Source organism: Haliaeetus leucocephalus, unplaced genomic scaffold, assembly GCF_000737465.1.
Source record: "Haliaeetus leucocephalus isolate CR32 unplaced genomic scaffold, Haliaeetus_leucocephalus-4.0 Scaffold198, whole genome shotgun sequence".
In the NCBI taxonomy this organism is placed as follows: Eukaryota; Metazoa; Chordata; class Aves; order Accipitriformes; family Accipitridae; genus Haliaeetus; species Haliaeetus leucocephalus.
The window spans coordinates 280,766-298,840 of NW_010972634.1; the positions used below are offsets into that span (position 1 = coordinate 280,766).

At 48.1% G+C, this 18,075-nt stretch overlaps 1 protein-coding gene across 1 annotated transcript in view; it reads right to left on the reverse strand.

Annotated features, from left to right (window-relative positions):
- Nucleotides 1-2,555: 2,555 nt before the first annotated feature.
- Nucleotides 2,556-18,075, reverse strand: part of PAPSS2 (3'-phosphoadenosine 5'-phosphosulfate synthase 2) — a 28,003-nt gene continuing 12,483 nt past the window's right edge. The window contains exons 2-12 of the mRNA XM_010565936.1: nt 14,624-14,729; nt 12,181-12,416; nt 11,312-11,450; nt 10,934-11,052; nt 10,697-10,810; nt 10,142-10,253; nt 6,526-6,731; nt 5,397-5,532; nt 4,319-4,587; nt 3,346-3,575; nt 2,556-2,843 (exon numbers count right to left, since the gene is read on the reverse strand). Of these exons, the coding sequence (XP_010564238.1) occupies nt 2,702-2,843; nt 3,346-3,575; nt 4,319-4,587; nt 5,397-5,532; nt 6,526-6,731; nt 10,142-10,253; nt 10,697-10,810; nt 10,934-11,052; nt 11,312-11,450; nt 12,181-12,416; nt 14,624-14,729 (1,809 nt within the window). The 3' untranslated portion in view covers nt 2,556-2,701. The remainder of the gene's footprint in view (nt 2,844-3,345; nt 3,576-4,318; nt 4,588-5,396; nt 5,533-6,525; nt 6,732-10,141; nt 10,254-10,696; nt 10,811-10,933; nt 11,053-11,311; nt 11,451-12,180; nt 12,417-14,623; nt 14,730-18,075) is intronic.

Below are 18,075 nucleotides of genomic sequence, written 5' to 3' on the forward strand. Positions count from 1 at the left end.
TACAGACAGCAAAAAAAGGTAAACTAGATGAGGTTTCTGAAAGGACATGGGCTCCGTGGTCAGCCTCGCTGCTCGCTGAGCGTGCAAGGCTGGAACCAGGCAGGGGCTCCCACTGCTACAGACCTGTCACAGCCCCAGAGGAACCACGTGGTTGTAATTTCCCCCCCAAAAAATTACAAAGTGAGAGTTAGTTACATGTATAAATATTTATTTGTACTAAAAGTGAGTGTTTTGTAGCAGGGCATCAAGTTCAGAATATATTAAATCATGAGATGCATCAGCTGAGGTACAAATTCCAGTCTCATGTCTTTAATAAATACATTATAAAAAAAACTAGTCCACATACTCTAGGTTTATCAGAGGTAATCAGTACACTACACTATTTTAAAAGGATAATACAACATTTGTGTTTTGCTGTAACCATTTGGATTTACTGTGGGGGTTTTTTCTAACCTTTTGATTATTTTAAGAGGAGCTGCGACAGTACTATTTCACTACTTAAAAATGACAAATATTGCAATTTGCAAAATTTGAGTATTGCTTTTGTCTTCCAGGTCCCTGCCAGAGGGCCTGAGTGTAAAAGGCACTGGTGCTAGTGTGCTTTCAGCTACTTCCATGGGCATTGCAGCATTTTTCTTGAGGTATAATACAGCTTTGGGCTCTTTGCTCGGGATACTTAAAAAAAAAAAATACAAAAAAAACCCTAAAACAGCTGATAAATGAAAAAACCTTTTTGCAAAAATATTCCCAATCACATACGTAGTGTCGGACCCTGTACCATGGCCACAGCAAAACAGGTTTTTAGCTTGCAAATGTAGCTCACTATCCTAAGTTACAAGCGGAAGCACGATTGTTTTTACTGAGCGTAGATCCATCTGTAATTAAAACTGAAGTACAGGAAGAGGTGAACACTATTTCCATTTCATTTGAAACACATTCTGACCGGTCCTCGGGCGTCTACTAAAAAAAGACGAGTACAAAAAAAAAATCATCAATTCAGGTTGTTGCAATAACTAACAAACAAGTGCATAGCTGTCTTCCCCCGGCTAAAAACCTCACACCAGTGTGGTGGCCGGGGAGGCTGCACGCTCCTCGCCACCAGCACAGTGGGGCCGCAGGATCAGCCCTTTCCTTGGGAAAGCCTCCTCTGACCGCAGGCAGGATGCTGAGGGGCAGGCAGGCGGTTGCCTGCGGTCAGAGGAGGCACACAGGGTGTTGCGCTCAAACCTCGACCACCCCCGAGACACGCACTGGTCCTGGTGGGACGTGCTCGGGGCGAGATGTGGATGGGACCAGGGAAAGCTCCGGTGTTCGGTCACGCCGCTTGGCCCTGTCGGAGGCCACCACAAGAGCTGCGAGTCAGCAGAAAAGCCTCACGTCACGCACAGCAGCAAAGTCCACTTCGGGGAGGAAAAAAAAGAAGGCAAGGTCTGCAGTAACTTTCCACCAGCCAGAGCCGAGAGCAGCACCAGCCACCGGCTCTTGGCTCAGCACCATCGCCCCTCACACAGCAGCACCCCACATGGCTGGGGGGGACCCAAGAACTTTTCCGTCATCCTCTGGCTGTCCCCCAGCTGGAGCCAGCATCACCATCCCGCAGGTACAAAGTAAAATCCGGTCACCTATACCCACGCAGGGCTACAGGTATGGATGAGGGCAAGCGCTTGAGCCATCTCTCAGCTGGTTTACCAGGTACAGCCGCTCAGATCCACCTCATACCATGATTTTGCTGTTTTGCCTTGAATTCACCTTTCAGAGGAGCGTGGGCAGAGGAAGGGGGGATCCAATCCCACCAGGTGGGAGGATACCCACGAAAGCATGTAAACAGCATGGCCAGTTTTCGCTTGCTGCCCTGAGCTTTCTCAGAGATCTCCCGGACTTTACAGTGCCTCCCAGGACAGCTTCCCCTGCCCATGGGCCCACCAGGCTGGGAGCTCAGGGATCGCCACAGCAGAGTCCCCACAGAAAGCTGAACTCGGAGCACCAGTAACGCTCAGCCCAGCTTTTGTTTTGACCAGAGAGGTCAAGCAGGAGGAAGCAAGGAAGAACAGTGAGCAATTGTCTTGGCCACAAGGAACTGGTGATAGTCAAGGCTGATTAAAAAAAAATCCTTTTAAAAAAAGGGCGTTAAAAAAAATCCCGCTGTTAGTTAGCAAAAATTGTCAAAGGCACAACCTGGAGGGCAGTGACTGGATCCAAGCACTGAGTGCCCGTTTCTCCCTCCCACCCTGGCAGCAGCAACTGCTCCTCTCTTCAGCAGCTGCTCCTGCCTCTTTGGGCAGTGCTGGGCAAGGGGTAGCGGAAAGGCACTTCATTTTTGTTCCATGCAGGGGACAGACATGTTTTTATTCTGGTGCTGAGGTCCCAGCTCTGCACTGGGGGCTGGTGCATGGCCCTGGTGGCACCAGAATGATGCAGCTGGCCCATCCAGGGGCTGTGCTGAGCTTCCTGCAGCCGCGCTCAGCTGGGAATGAAGGGCCCGCTGCCCTTCCCTTCCAGCTCCACTGGGACGCTTCCAGCAGCTTCAAGGGGAGAAGGACCAGGCTCAAAGTATTTCTGATTAGTAAAATACTCTCTGACCCAGGTAGGAAAATCCTACAGTCAGAGCATTGGAAATGCCACGCAAATGACCTGTGTCATAGGGAATCAATCAATCATTGCTCACTCTTAATACAAGTATTTCTAGGGAGGAGGAGTAGTGTTAATTATTTTTTTCCAGCGACTGGTAGTACTCGGTTAGGACTTTCCAAGCTTTGGGGGCCATGAAGCCGTCTGGTGGGTTTTCACCTTCACGAGCAAGCTTCCTCATGCGTGTTCCCGAGATGAAGTCGAAATCGTCGTGCCTGCGCAAAACAGAGACAGGGGTGAAATCAGCACAACCGGCCCGAGTCGTTCCCAGCACAGCTGCTCTGCCGTCCCAAGCGCGTGGTTGGAAACCTCCCGGCACCAGTGGCACCCACCAGCGGCACCCGCCTGCGGCTTCACGCCTGGGTTTACAGTCAGTAGCAATGGGGTTCCTCTTTCGAGAGGAGCTGGAGCTGTACATAACATGCTTCTCCAGCTGCGAGAGGCTGTATTTCTACTGCCACTTAGTCCCCAAACTGTTTCTCATCCTCCCTGGTGGCTACAAAGGTGCATCTTCAGCTTCATGTGACCTATCCTTGACACGGTGTCAGCTTTTGGAGGGGGCAGTGGGTGGTTTTCACAGGTTCTTCCCCCATTTCTCTCCTCAAGAGGAACACCAACTGCTTTTCCCTCTCCCCTGGCAATCTGCAAGCCAGACACGATCGCAAACCGCATGCGCTGTGTAGGCTGAAGAAACGGTGACGCTGCTGCCTGTGTTACCTTCTTGGGTCATAAAAATCCATTGCCTTTTTCAATTTATTGTAAGCAGCCACCCGGAAGGGGATGATTTCCACCGAGGTCAGGCCCGGCGCCATGCTGAGGACCTTCCCTCCCTGCGTGGGCTCGTAGAGGTCCTTCTTGGTCTCAGGGTGAGGCATGCCTGCAGGGTCGCGCCCCACGATGTAGAAATTGGCCCCGGCAATCATGCGAGCTCGGCAGTGCCACTGCACCTGCAAAGGAGAGACACAAGGAGCACTGGCTGAGGGCTGAGCAGCAACTGAGCCGTCCCCGCCCTGGGCTGCAAAACACATCCTGGTGATCAACACGCAGGAAGGAAGGAAGGAAGGAGACACGTCAGCAGCCTTGCCACAGTTTCTCACAGCGATCAGGCTGCTCAGACTCATCTTCCACTGATGGACCTGATGCAACATCATGGTTCTCCTAAGGACATGTATTTCAAGGGAAACACTGGGGATGGGAACTGGTCTTGTTCCAATTTGGCAGCAGAGATAGTGGTTTGCTTTTTGAACATGCAAAGACAGAGCCCACTAGCCATTGAGCCCCGCACAGGCAAAGGCTGTCCACGCATCCCTCTCCTTCCTCCTCCAGGGGAGGTTCAGTGTCTACCACTTTCATCCCACCGATTTAGGGACAGAAGGGAAGCCACTGGGAGAAAATGAATGAGTGTTCCTGCCCAACAGAGAAAAAGGTCACAGCAGTGACTTTTCTTTCTAGCCCCCTTCTCCCCAGCTCTCCACACAGCCTGTGAAAGCATGGGAGCCCATGGAGCCGAGCTCTGCTGGGAGACAGCTGCCGTAGCAAGCTGCAGGCAAACGATGGTGGGAGCTAGTAGCGATGGAATGGCTACCAACTCCCCCGTGGCAATCTGGAGCTGCGTGGGCAAGCTGGCAGCAGGCATCCCCACAGACAGGCTTCATGCCTTGTTGTGGGGAGCAGCTGATGCCTACGTTACCTCTGTGGGGCCAGCATAGAGCATGGGAGAGGGGAAGATGGCAACGATGGTCGACTTGGGGTCCAGGACTTGCTCCTCCAGCACCGCTGCGTGCTGCTTCATCCGCCACTCCAGCGGGACATCATCATCTTTGGTCCATCCTCCCAGGGGGTGCAGGAGAAGCACAGGGTTTTTGTAACCCCGCTCCAGAAGCTGGCGCCGCGTGTCCTGCATGAGCAGGGCATGCCCGTTGTGGACGGGGTTGCGCAGCTGAAATGCAAAGACAGCATCTAAAAGGGAAAGATTCAGAGGGTCACAGGCTTGCGCTGACCATCAGACCCTGCGGCTTCATTTACACACTATACATTTCAGCACGGTCATAAGATATGCACGTTAGATCTGTGTCCTATCTTCATGTGAGTGAGGCCTTAAATACCTTAGATGAGTGTTTCATACATGCACAGTGTCTCTTCATCACTCTGCCAAGTTTATGTGCATCGCACATCCTTCCTTTGGGGTCAATTTCAGTCCTATCAGTTCTCCTACAATGTTTTTACACGCCACTGAACACCTCCACCGAGTTCCCTAACTTCTTAAGTGACCTGCCACCTCTCCAAGCTACAGGCCACCGTCAGGAAGGCCAACGCTCTCTCCCCAAAGTGAAGGTAGGTGTTGACGCCTGCCAGCCTGCAGGGATAGACACCTGGGAGAAGACACCTGAGCGTGAAGGTCAAGCACATCAGTGCAGGGCTTTAAATGCCTGGCGTGCAGAAAGAGAGGCTCTGACCTGCCAGGGAGGACACAAAAAGGACACTCAGACACACAACACTTTCCAGTCCCATGCTTGGAGAGGCCTACTGAGGACGAAGCCCATCACAAGCACCGTCCTTAACCAAGGAGACCCTGCGCCACTTTTTGTGCCATGCCCTGTGCCCCTCTTACTGCTCACCCCACCTGAATAGTCCCATTTTGGGAGCACAGAGAAGCAATTTGGCAAGTGCTGTGAGCTTGAAAGCAAGTAATCACAGATCACACAAATCTCCCAATGCCACGTAGGGCAAGAAGAGCCATGTCACTGGTGCTAACCCAGGGCACTCACCAGCATTCATTTCTCTGAACTTCTGCTTGAGAGCAAGCGGTGTCAGGCGGTACTGGTCCAGCCCATCATTCCATTTGATCTTCTCCAGCACGAGGAGGTCTCCACCAACCAGCCAGTCTCCGCTCTCCATCACCATCTGTGAATTATGCACACATGCATTACGGAGGGGACAGCAAAATATCTCCTTTTCCCTTTCCCAGTCTCTTTTGAAAAGTGTTAGGCTTGACTCCCCTTGCAGGGTGATCTTCCCTTCTTGTTCAGCACACTGTAGGTGGACAACATTCTTACAGGGACCACGTGAACTGAACATGGTGAGCAGTGCAACCCCGTAAGATGAGGCATCAGTAATCAAGTCCCTACCACTGCACCCATCTGGGTGCTGGACTCCTCTCTGGCAGCCAGGGGTCTGCAAGTTATTCCACCTCACTCTTTGTTCTCTCCTCCTGGGAATATGCAGGAGGAATAAGCCTGTTGCAAGGTGAGCAACTGCTGCTGCACAATTAAAAAAGGTATTTTAAGGTAGGGGAAAAGAATTAACACAGCTTTAGCTTTTTTAAGCAGACAGTTCAAGTCACTCGGTGTAACCTGGAACTCTCCCTTTCTAAGGGATGATGTTCTTTGTATTGCCAGAGAGTAAATGGGAAGAGATAAGCTGTAAAAATATAACACCCTTGTTGGCTGCCTGTACAAAACAGCCAAATTGAGGAGTAAAACACAGCTAAAAGGAGCACGAGTCAGTGATCTGCAGCATTCATGTTTGGCAGCATCACTGAGATCATTACACCCCAAGCACCAGAAAACTTTGAGGGCTAAGTTGGTGGTCGTGTAGGCACACCAGTGAAGGTGAGTGAATGAAAGGAGCAGCTCCTCAGCAGCATGCTCGTTTTCCCTTTCACCTTGTGCTTGTTATCTGATGCTCTTGTTAAGCAGCAAGCGCAGCATTAACTCACAAGCCTAAAAATTCAGTCCTGCCTGCTTGGGACACAATGGTTCCCAGCGAGAAGCTGGCATTGGAGAGCAGATGGGACACCCACAGCCCTCGAAACCTTGGAAAGGTTCAGTTCTCCTGCCCCTGCCCGCATTTCCCATCCTGGCCAGGCTTCCCAGAGCAGCAAGGGGATAAACCTACTTTGACATGCGGGTGCTTCGCGCAGGTGGTGCCCCAGACACGGGCGCATCGCTCCTCCTTCCTGTGCTCGAAGTACTCGGGGCTCTTCAGGATCGCCACCCTCCGTCCCGCGTAGCTGAGTGCCAGTGCCTCGCAGCCCTCCAGCTTCTCCTTGTCCTCCGTGGAGATCGGCAGCACAATGGGGATGCTCAGGTTGACAACACCATCTGGCAAGAGAGAGGGACGATTTTAATGTCCTCCAGCCTTGGGCACTGGTCTTGGGCACCGAGTAAACAGAGGTTTTCAGAGGCACACATTCTCCCTTTGGAGAGCCAAATTTTGCAGGACTAGCTCAGGGATTCACCATCAGCCATGTAAATTTATTCACTGCCCCTTTTTTTTCTGCACTGTTAACAAATAGCAACATTAGTGGAATGCAAAAGCTCCTCATCTTTGGGCCAGAGATGTCTCAAAGACACCTGGAGCATTTCATTACTTTCTGGACTCTTTATCTCCCTGGAAAGATTGGTTCTTCTCCAGTTAGCTCATAAAGTCTCTTTGAAAAATTTAAACATACTTGGAAAATGCAACCCTGGATATAACCCCTACCTGGCTCCCTGCCAGGAGAACAACCTCTATTAAGATGGCTCCAGCTTGGTGTTCCCTGGGACACGCCATTCCCTGCACATCTCCTGAACTGCCTCTTCCAACAGGGAAAATACCATCACACTCTGCTTTGTTTTTTTCTAGATATCTCTATACTGTTACTCCTCCTCCTTTTTATCTCTGCAGAGTCCATTTTTAATCTATCTTCTCTGTGTATACAGCAAGCCTACATTTGCACATGTAGCTTCTAATTTCAGTGTTGTCCCTAAATACCTAGAAGTCATGTTGGTTTTATCCCCACTCCCTCAGTTTCCCAGTCCTCCACTAAGGTCCTCCCATTTCTCCTTGGACATCCCAGTATTAATATAGAAGAATCAGTCTCTCCCATAAGTTTCCATTCACAAACATGAACGAACAAATCACTGATTCAATTTGTTCTGATCTGACTGAAATAATTTTGGATCCTTGAGAGTCTTAATTTGAGGATTTTGACTATGATGTAGATTTTCTAAAAATCTTTATTAAAATGTTTGCATTTACTTTTAATTTACAACTAGGTATCATTCATCTGTCAGACAGCAATTTTCAAGCACCTCCATGAATAATCATATTCACAAGAGATCCAATCAATATCAACTTCATACATTTAAATATTAACCAGTGATCAGTCAATAAAGTCAGCATGGAAGAAGCTGAATTATGAAACCAACAAATGATGCTGAAGCTGAGGATCTCCATGCTCCATTTCCAAATGCTAGATGCAGAGTTTAAAAAAAAAAAATCACTCCAGCAAAGGTAATTACAAAATTACACGACTGGGATTTTTGTGAAGACCGGTCAGCAGGACATGGCCTGTGTCATGCCACTTCAGAACTGGCTGAATCATAAACAGGACGTGGTTGTGTCTGGTCTTAATAATTTTCTTTTTTTTTGGTAAATCTCTAAAAATTACTTTACAGCAAAAAAATCTAAATTGAAGTAATTTCTGTACAACTGAAGAACAGTTATATACATACCAGCTACAGAGCAATTCCTTCCTGGGAGAATACAAAACACAATTAAGGTAATTAACACTCACGGGCACCAGTTACAGTAGCCATTTCAAGAACCAAAGCCGCTCATTTAAAACCTCCAGCAAGCACTGCGTAACCACAAGCCTCCAACGGTGCTGCTCCAGCCCCTCTCCAGCATCCACCCATCCAACATGGGTCTCACTGGCCAGGAGCGATGTCCAACACCTACGCTTTCACTGTCACCCAGTCCTGACAGAGGCACGCGTTGCTGGTGTGGAGGGAAGAGTGTTGGAGACTCTGCGGCACTCCTGCTGCCCTACAACGTGCAGATCCGCCTTTCTTCCTGGTGGCCATCATGCCCCCACACAAAGCACCCCATTCACCCAACTGTTGGTAGTATCAAGGTGGGATTTACTGCTCAAAGTCCGAGCGAGAGGAGCACTAACTTGCACAAGTCCACCAAAACAGTTGCAGTTGCAGCCCTTTCAGGCACAGCTGGAGCTGCCAAAACCACCAACCTCACCCCAGGGCAAAAGGAGTGGACCAATGACTCTGGAAAGACCAGCCTCAAACTTCTCTTTGGCAATGCACACCCCAGCCTCGGCACCATGAGATGGAAACCCTGCACCGTTTCCTAAAGCTCAGCCAAGCAAACCAGGGATGTTCTCCTTCCTGCCCAGATGTCACCCTGCGGGCCTGACCATGGAGATGTTGAGTTTGGAGACTTCTGTGGAGACAAGGTGGACCGGGTACTGATGTTGATGCCCTCTACTACAAAGACCTTGCTCTGGAGAGTTCATCCCCCCCAAAAGCCAGTGTCCTGGGCTTTGTCCCTGACCCCGCGGAGCTCTACAAATCCTGAACATATGCCCACGGACCCCAGAGGAGCTGTGGTCAGTGATGCCAACAGGTTTGGGGGGGCACCCCAAAAACAGATGCCAAGACAAGCCTCTGGTGCAAAGTGCAGAGCTCTGGAGCAACACAGTCATTACAGGGTGCCTCTGTAACCTCATCAGGCACAACAGGCAGCTCAAAGACCACAGATCAGGGTCTGATAACAAGGACATGTGCTTTTGAACCCTGTTTGCAGACTAGGTGGGAGGTAAAAGGCTATGACATGTCTGAAAGCAGAAGCCTCCACACAGACACTCCTTCCGTCCAAAGCGAGCAGTTCCGAGCTTTGCATCTGCTGCACGGTGCCCAAATCCTAATAACAGCAGCAAGTCACTGCCCCATGCAACCACTGGATCCTCTAGAAGGAGGGCAAGACTCAAAGGGACTTGCTCACCAAGATCCCAAATCGCTGAGGCCAGAGATCGCTATCAGGTCTACAAAACCCAAAGTGAGTGCCGGGCCTGCCTGTAAAGTCACAGCGACAGCATCTACAGCTGGGAAACAGGACAGAAATATCTACCGCCCCAGTCTCAGCTGTAGACAATCACTGCCTGAACACTCTTTGCCTTTTCCAGGGTTGAAGCACCTCTAACATGTTGCTAATTAATAGGTAAATCTGATTATTTCAAGTTGCGGTAATGGATAAGCAGAAAAATGGGGTGGGGGGTGGGGGGGAAGAGAAATCAGGCATTGTTCCCATTTCCAAGGAACAGCTGCCTTCTCCTCCCACCTCAAATTCAGCCTGGCAGCCTCCCTGCTTACTTGGCTTTGGGTTGCATCTTTATTTACCCTGGTATCACTGAACATTAAAAGAGCTACACAATGGCTCCCAAAATGTTTGATCAGCACTGTGCGAGATGTCAAAGCTGTGTGCCAGGGTGCCAGCCACAGCACAGTGAACTTTGTCACCTTTTGTACCCTTTGGTGTGTTTTGGAGCACAGCTTCCTGGCCTCTGCGGTCCTTTACGAGCCCTCACATTTAACAGGCGAGAGTAAAGGAGGAGAACACCACAGCCAGGCATTAAGCTTTTCTGTACAGCTGCCTGCCGAGACACCATGGGGTAAGCATCACATCCCGCAGCGGCTTGCCGGCCAGCGTTAACGCAAAGCATGGGGATTCGTACCATTCAGCAGGGTGCCAAAATGGATCACTTGCAAGTACTCTGCCTCGCGCATGAAGCCGGTCAGCGGAGTGGCCCAGCCTTCACTCAGCACCTGCACCCACTGCAGATCCAGCTGCAAAACAAACCCAAACGGCACTCCTGTCACCAGGTCATGCTCAGAGGTTGCTTTTCCTTCCCTTCTGCTGCAAGAGCATTCTCATTTGTTTTGCTTCAAATATAGGACGTTCATAAAGGGGGAGAAAGCCATGGGGGGGGTTGGTTTGGGTTTTTTTTTAAGTCAGACTCATGTACTTTCATAGCACAACTGCTTGTGGGGCTGTACTAACACAACGAAGGAGACTGACAGCCCTGGCTTGCTACAGCACAGGGTGGAGACACAGCAGAAAATGGCTGAGGATCAGGACCACACTTCAGCTCACCATAAACCACAGCCACAAAAGGACACAGCCATCTGAGGAACAAAGCCCCCTCTAGCAACGCCCCTGTTGAAGCTTCTACCCTTCAAACAGCTAAATAATGACTGAATCACAGCACAGCATCCGTGCATGATGATACCTTAGTGATCTCAATGGATGGCAGCATCTCTGCTTCAGCTTGGACACTATTGAGTTTATTTTCAGGTACAAACAGCTCAAGAACATCCTTGATTGAGCTGTGGGGCACGATGTTCTGAAAGACAGAGACAGAGAGCAATTGTAAATAACACGCCATTTTTTAAGGGAACACCAAAAAGTCAATATCCAAAAGCAGATTTACAAAGCTGCCAGTGGCGGTGGTGTAAAAATGACCTACTTGTGTCTGGAGGAGCTCCACAACCTGCTGAATACATTCAGACACTGACGCAACATTCGTTTTCAACACTAGTTCAGGAGATTCGGGCTTCTCATACTCTGAGTCAATCCCTGTGAATCCTACAGACAATTAAACCCAAACTAGATTTATTTAATGTAATACCCGGTGCTCTAGAGCCAACAACGCTGTACAAACAACCAGCAAGCATTCAACCATACCGGGTACAAGTGACACTTGGACAGCAAGATTAGGAAAGCAGGATACTCTTGTGCACTACAAAGAGCCTCTAGTAACTACACCTATGTGCAGAGCTGCAACAACAGAGCTATCCAATGCTTTGGAAATCAAAACGCAAAATAAGAGCTCACTCTTCCATACCTTTGATCTCTCCAGCTCTTGCCTTTTTGTACAGGCCCTTCACATCTCTGCTTTCACAAATATTTAGAGGAGCATCTACAAAGATCTCAAAGAAAGGAAGTCCAGCTGCCTCGTGAATTTTCCGCGCATTTTGACGATCCTGTTAGAAGAAAGACAGGAAAAACATGTGTCCGAATTGCAGCAAGCACCTTCCTCCTACATGATGTGCCCTGGAACTCGACACAGGTAAATTAGTCTCTGCTATAGATTTATTAAATTTACACTAATTCTAATAAGGGGTTCTCATCTCCCTTCCCCTTTTTTCTTTAATTATAATTTAAAAAATCTACAACTTTGACCTGTTTTCAGCTTTTTCTATCTGAAACATCAAGAAGATCTCTTCGTTAAGCAGGACAGCAGAACTTTAGAATGTGAATAATTATCTGCCCTGTGTCAAAAAAAGGAACTGCCTGCATCGGCTTGATAACAGCAGCTACTTGGTATTCTCCAGAAGGATAAAAACACAATCAATACTTCTTCCAACAGAGCAGTGATAGCACTATGACAGGCTATTGTTTCTATGCCTCTTTTCTGCCTCCTACCAAGTTAATAGTAGGGCCTCTGTAGGGAGATTTTAAACTTCTCTTCGCTTTTAATCAATTTGTAACATTGAATGTATTCGAAGAGGTCACGTCAAACTGCCCTCCAGAAATTTGTCCTGATTGTGTGTAGTTCTGTGTATTGGTGGTGTCTTAAAAAAGAACAGGGAAGTTAAAAGGAGCGTCTGGTGGCATATATAGGAAGTCCTCCACGTAAATCTCTCTTCCCTAAGAACAATCATGAGATCAAGGCTGCCCAGAAAAGAGCAGAACATGATGCAGCGAGTTTACCTTTGCGAAAGGAGAAATGAAACTAGTTATGCAGACGAGCCCAGCATCAGCAAACAGCCTGGCCACCTCTGCGATGCGGCGGATGTTCTCCTCACGGTCCCCAGCCGAGAAACCCAGGTTTTTATTCAAGCCATGCCGAACATTATCACCGTCCAGGGAATAGCAAGGGATGCCATGAGAGACCAAGTACTCTTCCAGAGCAAAACCAATGGTTGTCTTGCCAGCTCCAGAAAGGCCTGTTGGAGACAGAAAAGTGAGGTTCAGGTTTGAGGTCAAAATACTGAAAATGACAGTGTAATGCAATACCTCCTGGGACATGGGCAACGAAAATCCTTTTGTGTGAAGTTGCTTTAGGAAGGCATGAAGTAGGGAAGCTGGATTCATCTTTTTAGAGCCCTGGTGAACCCTTCTTATTGAAGGGGTGGCATTAATGCCATGAGAAAAGCTGCTATATCCCAACATCTGGAGGGGTTCAACCCAGCAGTGTTGCAAAAGTACCTCTTGCTAGGCCATGGTGGGACAAACAGGTACCAGTCAGTAGGGGAAGCTTGAAAGGACGCTGCTGCCTGCAAGTCTCTCAGCATCTTCCTCTTCCTCCTCCTGTTCCCCCTATGAACAGCTGACAGCTCTCCCAGGCTGAACCCAAGGAGACATTCTTGCTGCAACTGTGTGGTGTGGGGACAGGCTCCAGCAGCTGCAATTGCTCCTCTGCATCCACGGACACCTCCTTCTGCAGGAGCAGCACCCACAGATCCGTGCGAGCAGGAGCAGGATGGTTGTGTAGACAAGCAATGCATCTTCAGCTGCCCATGTCTCCTGGAGTCATCAGCCAGAAAGACAACAATCCAAAACGAGGTGGCTACTTCCCATCCCAGCTCCATCCACTTGCACAAAAAGCACTTGCTATTGGCTCTGTCAGAAAGCAGCAAGTGCACATGGAGAACCAAACTCCTCCTTTCCCTTGGGTGGGGATCCATGCGTTGAAATCTCCTTGAGATGGAAGAGGACCTTGACTTAGGAGAGATAACACCTCCAAACACCACACCTGGCTCAAGAAACACCTAGCCTTGGAAAATCTCCTATGGAGATAGCATCATCTCACCTGTTTTTATACCCTTTGCATAACATCTACTACTGAGCACCCATGGAGACAAGACCCTGGGTGAGGTGGACTTTTGGTCTGCTGCAGAACAGCCATGTTTGTGCTGGAGAGGAAACCTGGCTGGGCAGAGATGAATCCTGCTGGCTGTGCCTTTGGTTTCTGTAGTACAACAGACTAACTGATAGCTCTCCTGAGCTGGCAATGTAGAGCATTCAAATGCCCTTCCATTTAATCCATATAGTCCATGCAATAACATGCCCTTCCATATAGTCTCTTAAAATTAAATTAAAAAAAAGTTAGGAGACCACTGTCTATTTCAAAGAATAACAGAATAATAGAATAATGTCTATTTCAGCCAGAGAAACTCAGACCTTTCAGATGCAAGATTTTTGAGTGATATTCAAAGAAAAAAAGGAAATTGGATCTTTGGCTTCAGAAATTATATTAAAGCAGATCAGGTGTTGGCCACCTTTTTGAAATTGAAGAAGAGAACAAAACAGAAATGTGTTTTAATCCAACATCTAGCACGTAAGCTGTTATGAAGGCAAATCAGAAGGGCTTTACAAACCCTTCCAAGTACATCTTTCAACATCTTCCGCCAGTCAAAGAAAATACCAATATTTAACAAGCAAAGAAACAACTGGACAAGTGGCAAAAGATAGAGTTGTGTAAATATTAGTGGAGCAAAATAAACGCAGTTGTCATTTCTAGCAGCCTCTAATCCCCAAACAATGAGTTTATCTTTCAAAGCTGAAGAGCAGGGCAACACATCAGAAGGCATACGAAATGAGAAATAACACAAGAAACCCACAGTGGCTATGCAAGGCATTGCTTCCAGTGCGACTCACTTTCTGGAAGTATTTACTCTTCAGACAAGATGACTGCCTTGTTGTGCTGCTCATGAGGTCACTTTAAACACAGTAAACCTAGGTATCCCAATAAACTTCACACTGACCCAGAATGAACACATCCGCATGCCATTTTGGACAACCCTGGGCACGTTTCACTGGCAAGGACTGGCTGGATTTGAGCCAAGGCTTCTTCAGCCATGCACACGAGAACAACAAGTGCGACCCTTAGGGCTCCTGACCTGTTCAGGAGGCCGATAACAGCTGTGGAATTCATAAAAACATTAGTTATGGGTAGCAGCTGCCAGGAAGAATATCTTGCTGCGCCAGCACCACATGTTGGTGTTTCCCACGTGTAAATGTTTTGCAATTCCCAGTTCACAAGGAATGCTGACATTTCCTGCAGATCCCAAATCCCCACCTCTGAGCCATACTTATGTATGCAAGTGGGTTTCACATGTGAAGCCACGCTTTCACACCCAGATAAAAATACCTGTTAGCCAAACCGTGCAGCCTCGAAATCCACCCCTGGTACCGACAACTTGTCCTCTCTTACTCCTGCTGACGTGATGGGCTTGGTAAACCACATTGGTTGATCCCTGATGGAAACAAAGCAAAACAAAACGCTCCTGTTACCTCATTGCTCTCCGTACAAAAGAAAATCTCAGCTGGGACTAATATAAGGGAGAGAAACGCAAATTCACTAAAAATCTGCATGAGCCATTGCAGCGGACTTGGTACAAAAGGGAAAACAGCAAAGAAAATAGTTGCCTTTGGCGTAAGCTGGATTTCTGTCCGAGCAGCAGACTCATTTTTTGAAGACAGTATTTGCCTCTGCTCAAAGCCCTTCTGGTGGCAATGCCTTTGCATCCGCCGCTGCCGGCAGCGGCAGAAGGTGACTTGCTTTGCTGCAGGAGTGCTGCCAGGTGACTGATACACCCGCAGGCAGGCTGGGGAGGACACGGAGTCCACGTAGAGATACAGGCAGCACACTCCCTGCTTCTTTGGCATTTTAAAATACAGCCAGACACGCCTATTACTTTAATTATGCTTGCAAAACAAAAGCAACTTAAGGTGCTAATTTACTTGCCATGTTTAACATAACACGGCTGCTAAGAACTGCAGCTGGGGCAAGAAACGGCGATGTAGCAGGGCTGAGGTGAGCGAGACTGGGGCCCAGCCAGGGAAGACAGTGGGATGGGAGGCAGAGAAAACACCTAATATGTATGCACGCAATTCCCAGTGCAAAGAAGGGACCGGTACGATGCCAAGCTGGAGGCCTGAATTTTAGTGCTTCCTAACATCAACCTGCTGCAGCAGGGCAGCCCCAGCATCCGGGATGCAGCCTAAACAGCCTGTCTGTGCCATGCAGCTCCAGCAATGGTACTTTGACAAAGACTTTTTGCACATAGAATATCTACAAGACCTTATTAATTATGAGGATTGTTTCCAAACAAGGCAGCCAAAGGAAAAGTCTCAAGAGGGAGAGAGGATATAAATATTTTCTCCCTAGCCAGATTCTTCATGACTGTAGGTTTATCCATTTCGTATCATCAGTACAAGAGCAGGTCTGGGCTTTCCCATGATTTACATCTTGCTATATAAATATTTCTACATTTGAAGTCACAGCAGGGAAGTGATTATCTTTCATGTGTCCAAGAAAAAAATTTTGACAAGAAAAAAAAAAAGAGGAATAGGAGAGACAATAAAGTAAAAGGTCACTCTTAAACGTGTCAGCAAAATAGCCTGATTTTTTTTCCCCCCTCTGCTTGCTGGCCCATTAACATTTTAACATGATCCAGCAAAGGCATAAGCATTCATTGGAGACTTGGTATTTTGTATGCAACAGAGGGCTCTGCCTGCACAGAAATCTGAGTGAAAATTATTCCATAGCAGAAGAGAAAAAATACCCTCCTCTCCTCACTTGTTTTTATTATCTTTCAGAGAGGCCAGCATCCCAGCAGAGACCAATCTCCCACCACAGTGATTTACAACTATACTCGGAATTTCATGTCCATTCTCAATTCAATTTTAGTGAAAGGCTCCAAAATTAGCCTCTTTACACCTGCAAATTTGCCATCTGCAATTGCTTGTGGGCACACTGAACAGCTACCCCACTACAGAACATTTTAATTTACTGCTAAGAATAGCTGTGTACAAAATAGTCATAATAATGGTCATAGATCTCACCTCCAAGGTTAACTCTCGGCAAGCCTCAACGTCAGCACCATGGCTGTCAGACTGCACTGGAAGAAGCTCTGGGAGGGAGAAGCAATTGCTCCAGAGCTGGCCCAAGGTGACTGATTCCCACCCCGTGCCACCACCGTATGACTTGATGGGAAGTCCCAGGCTAAAAAGGTTTTCAGGGCTGTTGTCTCAACCACCTCCAGCGACGCATCTTCTTGCTCCAGGACTCTCACTTCCAGTTTTCATTGCCACAGCCACCAGAGCAGGTCCCCAACATCGCTTCCCCCTTCCACACTTGTTTCAAAGGATAAAATCAACTATTTGGGGGTTGGAGTGTAGTGGACAGACAAGATGCTGCCTGAAACACAGCCTGGGTACCACAGCAAAACAAAAACAAAAAACCAAAACCTCTCTAGACCTGACCCTGAAAAAGTGAGTAAGCCCAACACATCCTGGTGACTCAGAAAACAAAAGATAAGTAGATCAAGATTTGGTTTTTGTGGGTTTTGGTTTATTTTTTTACAGGGGGTTGTCAAAAGTCTGTATGAACAGACAGCACCACCATGGTTTAATTTTCACCCATCCCCAGAGTTTCAGGCTTCAGCAGTGAGACTAAATGAGCACACACACAAGATCCAGCTGACAAAAATAATCCCTTCTCCCAGGACACACTGGTGTGTTTCTGCTGTGTTTACTCCTGGTTGAGCTTTGGCACTGCTCTGAAATTGTGTCGCGTGGCCAAGGACCCTCAGCAAAGCACAAGTGCCCAAACTCACCTTCCGAGTAGCTTGCCACCACTCAGCCCTGCAGCAAAACCTCCCCTGCTGCAGCATAGTGCCTGCCCGGTGATTAAACACTCCTCAAGTGTAGCATTCCAAAAAACATAAAGCAGGTATTTTGCAATTTGTTTGCAAACCACAACAGACAAGACCAATATTTCTGTGTGGAGAAATGAACCTGCATGCTTCAAATCTCTGTTTCATGCCCTCTGCATCAGTAGGAACTCCAGCCGCACACTTGCTTTTGCAAACTGTTGATCTGCTGGATCTGTCCTGTAGGAGATGAACTACGATAAAGTCCGTGCCTCGGGAAGATGCAGGAACTAACACATTCCTATGTGGCTGATGTAACGAGATTGTTATGGTAAAAGTACATGTTGCTGTGCTGTAAATCTGCAGTGTGCATGCATCTCAGAGCTTTTATTTTGCACGCTGCCATCTTTTGGAGCTTGGGAAAGCACCACTGAGGGCATTTTTGCAAATCAGCAACACTCTCAGACCTCTCCTACCTGCTGCGAGGTCCAGACAGTACCAAATCCCTCTGATTTTTCTGCTATGTTAGTAATCTTGCTGGTAAACTCTTTCTAACCCTGGGCAACTGCCTGCCACACACTGACTCAAGTTCTTGTTGCCAGCTACGCCAAAAGTAAAAAAAGACAGAGAGAAACACGAGCACGCAGCGGATGGCTGGGCTGGCAGCTCGCTTGGCCAGAAACGGGCTGTTCAGCAGGAAACACCGACTTCCCACCTAATCATCTGCTAGCTGGGACATAGCTTGGGAAGCCAGAGCTGAAGCATGATCAAATGGAGCGAGGGCACCACCAAAAAGAAGCATCCGTGGCTCAAGAGCAAACCCTGGAGAGATTTCACCTTCAAACATCAGCGTCCTCTGCTCTAAGAGCTACCATTGCTCAATTCATGGTGTCTGAAAAAGTAACCTCAGCTCTTCCTTAAGTATTTGGCCCTGAAAGGGAACAGC